The following is a 9,128-nucleotide window of genomic DNA, read 5'->3' as shown; positions in this document are numbered from 1 at the left end:
CGATTACTGTGTTGTGGGTCCAACTTGTCTAGCTGCACTTTCAGTTCCGACCACTAGATACTTGGTCCTAAAATCACGCCATTACCATTTGAACGGTCTTGAAATCGGCACTCTATTGGTTTCTCATGTTCTTGTAACTTCCTTCTGGCCTGATTCACTAGTAGCTTGATGGGTTGGTATTGCTGGCAAGTAAAATTTTTCCATGTCTAAGGGGTAGGGGTGGTTCATCAGTCAATTTCCATGGACTCATGGATTGACAAGTTAAGAGTTCAATTTGAGCTAACTCACGGTTTACAGGTTTGCTTCTCTTGCTACATGGAGAACTTGGCTCCACTAAAATTGGAATTTAGGCCAGGTGTTGAGTAATGTCGATCATCGGGGAATTTGGTATGCCTGGGCAAATAAATAACGTTGCTGCAGCAGGGGGGGGGGGGGTCTTGGGGTGAGTGATTTGAATGTGGACCAATGGGGAGGTGGTTGACAATGAGAGCATTGTACTCCTTCCAAACTTAAGGTTGTGTTTGGAAATGATGCAAATGGAGTGTAAATCCCGATTCTGGGTAAATTTGCACTCTGGTTAATTTTTGCCTTTGTATGGCAACATTACATTTATGCATTGATAAATGACAGGCCAATGCATATTTATATTGATAATAAGATGTAAAAGTAGAAGTAAATTTGCATTCAAGTGGGTTTTTGGTTTTGATAAAAAAAGCATATATTTTATTGGAATTCATGTTTGCATTCATTATAGTTAAAAGTCTGTTTGGTAAGAAGGTAAATTTGTTAGTGCAAAACTAATCCAATTTTACAATTTATATGAATCGTTTTACACTACATATTTGCTTCATTTCCAAATGCAGCCTAAAGAACTTATTTTCTGAGGTAAATGCATTTATCTATGTTCTTTTTGTTTAACTTATCTGAGTAAATATATTTTGTGGGAGCATTTTTGATCATTTTATTTACCCTCTACTTGGGAAATTCAACTTACCCAAATTTGAGAAGGGTACGACTTTCCTAGGTAAGTGATGCCTGGGGAAATCAAAATTGTTGTGTATTCCACATTCAACCACTCCTCAAAATCCCAAAATCGAATAGGGCCTAAGAAGAAAGTCAATTCTTACCTTATCTTAAAAAATTAAGGCTCCTTTTGGATAAGATTTAGCTTTTGAGCTTTGGACTGTGAGAAACAAACATGAGCCATGAGCCTACAAGTGTTTTGATCATTTGGTAAGAGTTGATTTTAAAAGCATCACAATTTAAAGTCAAAGCATTTTACCCCAAAGCACAAACTTTGTTGCTTACCCAAACACAACCTAAGTTAATGTCTCATAGAGCTTCATGGAATCCATAAACACAAGAAACCCTATTTGTTTGACATATCAAAATTTCTATAATACAGAATTTGGCCCGGAGGTTCAGATATAGAACTTTTTTTATTTTTTATTTTTATAAAATTCATTGGTACCCACCTGAAATGAATTTTTTTGACGCCTTACCTGAAAGAAATTTGGCCTGGAGATTCAGATATATAACTTTTTTTTATAAAATTCATTGACAACCACCTGATTATTTCATTAAATATATATAATCTTTTCTTAATTTTCTTATAATTTTAGCATATTTTATATTTGAAATGGTAAATTTGATAATTAATATATAAATTAGTATTAATTAAAAATGTTTAATTTATAAACATATAAATAGTTTGGTAATTTTTTATTATTTTTATTAATCTTATACTATCAAAATTCAAATTTAAGTTATTATTTAAATAAACAAATATACCTTTCAGTGTGATTGGGTCGTGCAGACCCGATAGACCCAATTATTAATTTGGCTGGTTCTGGGTCTGTGATTTTATTTTTGTCTCAATATAATTAATAATTGTTTGAGACTGGTTCTACCTAGAGCTGATTTGGCTTTAGTCAAAGCGTGATGGGTTTGAATATTGTTCGAACATTATGAGAGGATGACACGCGTCTATAAGCACGTATGCATTCTTCATTCGTGCGGGGATGGTAAACCTTTCATTTTCTTCGTTCTGTTATCCTCTCCAACCGGTGAAGGCAAAAGGCATCACCAGTGAAGGCAAGTTTCTTCCGGTGACCGGTGACAGAGATTTAGTGTTTCTCTCCTTGCGGTGGTTCATTTGCAACTGAAACCCCAAAAGGCAAAGGCATCACCGGCGAAGGCAAGCTTCTTCCGGCGACCGACGACAGAGGTTTAGTGCTTTTCTCCCTGCGGTGGTTCATCTGCAACTGAAACCCCAAAAGGCAAAAGACATCAACGGTTTCATCTGCAATTTTGTGCTTCTACGGACTCATCTACAACGATTTTCATCAGCAGTGGTTTTAAGGCATCAACGACTTCATTTGCAACGGTTACATTTTACTTCGGCATATTTTAGAACAGAACAATAATAAAATCATTTATGGGTTAATTTTTTTCTCTTATGTAAAATCATTTCTGCGTTTTTTTTTCTTTTCTTATTTAAAATCATTTCTGGGTTAATTTGTTTCTGGGTTAATAATTTTTTCTTCTCTTATGTGGGCTTGTTGAATTGCTTAATTTGTTTAATTTGTTTGTGGTTTTATTATTGCTTAATTTGCCATCTATCAGCCAATGTGTTACGGTGTGCCAAATAGGAACTTTGGCTGTGGTTGACAGCCATATGCCAAGCATGTTACCAACTTCCTTTGGGAAAGTTAAAGCCAATCAAGTATTGTGAACAGCGATCTGAATTCTGGGTGCTATAATAGTATAATGACAGGGGACGAGCTCCAATTCCATCATATTCATTGTTACTCGATCATTTCGATATTGATGCAAATTTTTATACCCCTGATCATAAAAGTAACTGACAGATGCAATAAGATCATAAATTATTGAGCCTTATCGTATATGAGCTGTATGTATTTTAGTTATCATCTTGGTTTTTCATATTCTTTTAGGAGTCAGGAGTCAGTGATTAGGTTCTTAATTGTAATTGTAATTCTTCCTAATGGTTAGCCGATTTCTTCGCAAGGGAACTTCATATATATGTATATTGTTGGGTGTAATACAGAAGCAGAAAAGGGTTCTCCATTATCTTTCTCCTTCGTCTGAAAGTTTCACATGGTATCAGAGCTCGATTCAGGCTCTGGTTGATTGATAATGGCGGATGGAAAAGAGAAGAAGAATGAAGGTGAGGGCAGAAGCAGGAAGATAGTTTCACCATACTGCTTGACTGTCAACGACAACCCGGGTAATATAATTACCCAAGTTCAACTGAAAGGAGACAATTACGAAGAATGGGCTCGAGCAATGTGGATGGCGCTCCGAGCCAAGAAGAAGATTGGCTTTATCGATGGGTCTATATCTCAACCCACAGATGATTCACCGGAATTGGAAGACTGGTGGACTGTAAACTCCATGCTGGTTTCATGGATCCTCAACATGATAGAGCCAAGCCTGCGTTCTACAATCACGTATATGGAGGTTATGAAAGACCTGTGGAATGACATCAAAGAGCGGTTTTCAGTGGGCAATGGGCTAAGAATACAGCAACTCAAAGCAGATCTCGCGAACAGCAAACAGGCTAGCCTCCCAATCGTGACTTATTATGGCAAACTAAAACAGATATGGGAAGAACTCGCTAATTATGAATAAATTCCGACATGCATTTGTGCAGGCTGCAACTGCAACATCGCTGCGAAGTTGGAGAAGAGACGAGAAGAAGAGAGAGTCCATCAATTTCTGATGGGCTTGGACGATGCAATATATGGAACAGTGCGTTCCAATATTCTAGGCACCGATCCGCTGCCAAACTTAAACAAAGCCTATGCCACGGTGATACAAGAAGAGCGTCTGAGAGCCATGACCCACGACAAAGAAGAAAAAAGGGAGGTGATGAGCTTTGCTGTGCAAATGCAAGTTGAAACAAAAAGAACGGGACATGACACAAAAGAAAAATCTGGAGTGTGCACGAACTGCAGACGAACAGGACATGAAACTGAGAGTTGTTTTCAACTCATTGGCTACCTGGACTGGTGGGGAGACCGGCCGAGATCTACTGGAGGTGGGAAAACACGAGGCCGAGGAACACAAGGCAAAAATGGTCGTGGACGTGGAGGCGTACAGAGGGCAAATGCTGCACAAGCGGTAGGGCAAACTTCTGAACCAATCCACGCGACAGAGGGAGATCGTGCAACATTCAGTGGATTGACTAATTAACAATGGTCCACTTTTCTTAATCTCTTGAATTTTTGCAAACCCAGCACAAATGAGAAGTTGACAGGTATGAATTGGATAATTGACACAAGAGCTTCACACCATATAATTGGGAACTTGAACCACCTGCATGATACCGAGACCGTGACTGGTTGTCCGGTTGGATTGCCCGATGGAAAGCATGTCATGGCAATAAAGAAAGGGACAGTCATTTTAAATAAGCACATGAAGCTTACTAATGTGCTTTATGTTCCTCGTTTGAATTGTAACCTGATATCTGTGTCGCAATTACTAGAGGAGTCAAATTGTAATATCCAATTCACTAATAAGTTTTGTGTTGTACAGGACCACCTTTCGAGGATGGTGATTGGTGCGGGTGAACTACGCGAAGGGCTCTACTACTTCAAGGGTGCGTGCTCAAGCAAGGTTCACAAGGCAAAGGTTGAAGCTTCATATGAGTTATGGCACAAGAGAATGGGCCATCCCTTCGAAAAAGTAATTAAATTTCTTCATGATTTGAACACTAGATGTGGTAGTGGAAATAGGATTTGTGGTGTTTGTTCAAAAGCCAAACAGACAAGAGGTACGTTCGATTCTAGTGAAAATAATGCTAAAGAAATTTTCGACTTGATTCATTGTGATTTATGGGGTCCGTACTCAGTACGGGCGTCTTGTGGTGCCACGTATTTTTTGACTATTGTTGATGACTTCTCAAGAGCCGTTTGGATTTTCTTACTTAATGACAAAAGTGAAGTGGGCAAAACTTTGCGAAATTTCTTCATTATTGTTAAACGCCAATATGATAAATTGGTAACGATAGTTAGAAGTGACAATGGTACTGAGTAAATATGCTTGAAAGAATATTTTTTTGAGCAAGGTATAATACATCAGACCTCATGTGTTGAAACACCGCAACAGAATGGACGTGTCGAGAGAAAACATAGGCATATACTGAATGTTGCCAGAGCTCTTAGATTTCAAGCTAATCTCCCTATTGAGTTTTGGGGAGAGTGTGTTATGGCGGCCGGTTATCTGATCAACAGGACCCCTTCCACTCTTCTTTTGGGAAAATCACCGTATGAGATATTATATGGGCAGAAACCTAGCTACAAGCATATATGAACGTTTGGGTGTTTGTGTTATGCACGGAGCCTAAATCGTACCAGGGATAAGTTTTCTAGTAGAGTCAGACGTTGTGTCTTTGTGGGATACCCCTTTGGCAAGAAGGGGTGGAGAGTTTATGACTTGGAGAAAAATGAATACTTTGTTTCTAGGGATGTGGTGTTTTCAGAAATTGAATTTCCATATGCTGTTGATGGAGAAAAAGTCGAACACAATGATAGTCATCTTGATTATACCCAGGTGGAGACTGAAGTGTATGACGAGGAAGATTGTGAAAGTAAAAGAGGAAGAAGTGATAGTACTAGTGAGGTCATGGATAGCAATGGGGACAGTTGTGAAAATGATGAAGTGGAGCATGATGTAAGGGGGGGTTCCATGGTAGAAACGAATGCAGGGAGTGAGCAACTTGGATGAGGTCATAGAGTGAAGCATCCTTCCACTTGTCTCAAGGATTATGTCATACACACAACATGGTGCTCGAACCGAAGTCTGAGCTCTTCTGCTAGTTCATCTTGCCAATCTCACTCCTCAGGTACTCCCTATCCTATAACACGTTATGTGAATTGTGATAAATTTTCTTTGCGACATCGCTCTTTCTTAGCAGTTGTCACAGCTAGTCATGAGCCACAGGGTTATTCAGAGGCTGTCAAGGAATCTCATTAGAGAGAGGCAATGAGAAAGGAAATTGAAGCTTTAGAAAATAATAGAACTTGGACAGTGGAGAACTTGCCACCAGGGAAAAAGGCTCTCGGAAGTAAATGGGTCTACAAGATAAAATACAACTCAGATGGCACAATAGAACGGTACAAGGCGCGTTTGGTGATATTCGGAAACAAACATGTTGAAGGGATAGACTACAATGAAACATTTTCACCTGTGGCAAAGATGGTTACAGTACGTGCATTCCTTGCAGTTGTTGCGGCTAAAAATTGGGAATTGCATCAGATGGATGTGCAGAACGCATTTCTTCATGGAGATCTACAAGAAGAAGTCTATATGGAGATGCCTCCTGGATTTGCTTCAAGATTGCCTGGAAAGGTGTGCAAGCTGCATAAGTCGCTTTATGGATTGAAGCAGGCCCCTCGTTACTGGTTTGCTAAACTAACAACAGTCTTGAAACAGTATGGTTTTACCCAGTCGCAATCTGATTACTCTTTGTTTACGCTTCGACGTGGGCAGGTACAGTTAAATATTCTGGTTTACGTGGATGATCTTGTCATCTCTGGAAATAATGGGGATGCCATTCAGAAATTCAAGAAGTATCTGATTCAATGCTTCCACATGAAGGGATTGAGAGTTTTAAAATATTTTTTAGGAGTAGAGGTCGCAAGAAACCAGGAAGGTATTTCTATTTGTCAGCGGATGTATTCTTTGGATATCATATCAGAAACTGGATTGTTAGGAGCTAAGCCAGCTGGTCTTCCCCTAGAACAAAATCATAAATTGGCTATGGCAGATGGTCCTTTGATGATAAAGCCGGAGAATTACAGGAGGCTAGTGGGTCATTTGATTTACTTGACCATTACCCGTCTTGAGTTGTCCTATTGTGTGCATGTGCTCTCTCAATTTATGTAGACCCTCCGTGAAGAACATTGGGAGGCGGCTTTACGTGTAGTGCGATATTTGAAAGGTAACCCAGGACAGGGAATTTTCCTTCCAGCTGACAGTGATCTTCGATTGTATGCTTACTGTGATTCCGACTGGGCCGGTTGTCCATTGACGCGACGTTCTCTCACCGGATACTTTGTTTTATTGGGACAAACACCAATCTCGTGGAAGACGAAGAAGCAGCATACAATGTCTAGATCATCGACTGAGGTGGAATACAGGTCTATGGCAGCAACTGCATGTGAATTGAAATGGTTAAAAGGACTGTTGCATTCATTAGAGTTGATCATACTGATCCTATGCGATTATACTGTGATAGTCAAGCAACTTTGCATATTGTTGCGAATCCGGTCTTCCATGAGCGAACTAAACACATTGAAGTAGATTGTCACTTTGTCCGCGGTGAAATCCAGAATGGGAATATATGGCCCTCCTATGTTCGGACTTCCGAGCAACTGGCTGATATATTTACAAAGTTGGGCATTTCCCGTTTACATGCACCAACTCGAGGGGGGGTATATCGTATGAGCCAGCCTTATCATATGAGCCTTATCATATGAGCCTTATCGTATATGAGCTGTATCTTGTATGTGTTTTAGTTGTCATCTTGGTTTTCCATATTCTTTTAGGAGTAAGTGATTAGGTTCCTAATTGTAATTGTAATTCTTCCTAATGGTTAGCCGACTTCCTCGCAAGGGAACTTCATATATATGTATCTTGTAATCGTTGGGTGTAATACAGAATCAGAAAAGGGTTCATTATCTTTGTCCTTCGTCTGAAAGTTTCACATAAATTCTAAGAGGTGGATGTCCAGGTAGCAACATACTGAAAATCTGTCTCTGAGATGGTCTGATCTGGTCGTGTGTGCAGATATCAATGAGCTACATGATAAAGCGAAGCAAAAGCAAGTTGATGGAAGGGGTGAGTAAGTGCTGAGAGGATATGGGTTCATATGACAAGAAAATGGAAAATTTGCACTAGATGGATTGAAATTCTAGAACTTGTCTAAATTATCTAACTAATCATGACTTAATGAGGGAGCAGATAATTGAATCATCGTTCTTTTTTCCCCTCATTTTTTCTCTACTAAATTTCATGGTCCCTAAAATTCTTATACAGAAGATAATCACCCTGTTTCAGGCTTTCAGCACACGTTGTTTAGAGTGTCTCCTTATTTTCAGTAATTCAAAGCAAACGTTGTTTAGATTTAAGGCGTTACATGAAACGAAATGATTTTTATTCCTATACCATAGATTCAACATCAAAGATGGATCCTCTGATGATTGGTAACAGAACCGTGCGATGAAATTAGTTCAGATTTTAGATTTGTTTGAAACTGAAGAACATTATTATTTTCCTTACTGGTACCCAAACAGGGTCTCAATGTATAGAACTTCTCATTTATATCTAATACCCTGCCATTGCACTCCTTCAGTGGAGATCTCGTTGATCCATATTAATGCATTATCCAGACACTTGTTTTGTCCAAAACCCAGAACTATTGAATAATGTCCATCAGCCAACTGCTAAACCAATCACTCTCTTTCAATCAATCCATCAGAACCTTTGAAGGAGTGCAATTTATAAAAAGTTTTTGGAGCTATGAGATCCAATCAGTCTCTACAGGTGAAGGATTCAGGCCAGCTATGCTTTACCCAAGTTCTCAAAATCAAATTATTCAGTTACAACTTACAAGGAACATGTAAAAAAAATAACAGTAATATATAATAATAAGTGGTAAAACAGATTCAGATTTGGCTCTACTTCTCAATAATGTATACAGCATCTATGAGGAAAACCAGGCATAAAAACAGCACCCAACTCTGCATTTGTGGTTTGAACCCAAATGAAGCACGGAGTACCACGTTGTCGATCACAGGACCACAAAACACAAAATCCCGTCTGACTCGTGGTTAGGCTAACGAAGCTGATGTTTGTTAGAGCTGAATCTGCGTTGAAAGTCATGAGGAAGCTTTGGGCCAAGCCGGTTCTGTTGGTCTCCATCGTGAAGTTCATTGACGTAGATCCTGCTTGCGCCCTCACAACGAAATCTCCCACACAAGAGTCATTTGCATCTCTAAGTACAAATTCCAAGTTATAGGTCGTACCCTTATTGAGCTCTGTTGCTGTTTGTATCCCAGCTGAAGCTCCCGAAACAAGCTCAACTGCAGCTTTGCCTTGTG

The 9,128-nt window shown here is 39.4% G+C and overlaps 1 protein-coding gene across 1 annotated transcript; it reads left to right on the top strand.

The window, feature by feature from the left end:
* The first annotated feature begins 3,159 nt into the window (after positions 1-3,159).
* On the top strand, positions 3,160-3,654 carry LOC148802926 (uncharacterized). The gene has a single exon (XM_088902496.1). The coding sequence runs from the start codon at positions 3,160-3,162 to the stop codon at positions 3,652-3,654; it is 495 nt and encodes a 164-aa protein (XP_088758622.1).
* The last annotated feature ends 5,474 nt before the right edge of the window (positions 3,655-9,128 follow it).

This window comes from Nelumbo nucifera, chromosome 1, assembly GCF_055504915.1.
Source record: "Nelumbo nucifera cultivar China Antique chromosome 1, China Antique-T2T, whole genome shotgun sequence".
Taxonomy (NCBI): domain Eukaryota; kingdom Viridiplantae; phylum Streptophyta; class Magnoliopsida; order Proteales; family Nelumbonaceae; genus Nelumbo; species Nelumbo nucifera.
Note: the sequence above shows the minus strand (reverse complement) of the source record. Positions and strands in the feature narration are given on the sequence as shown.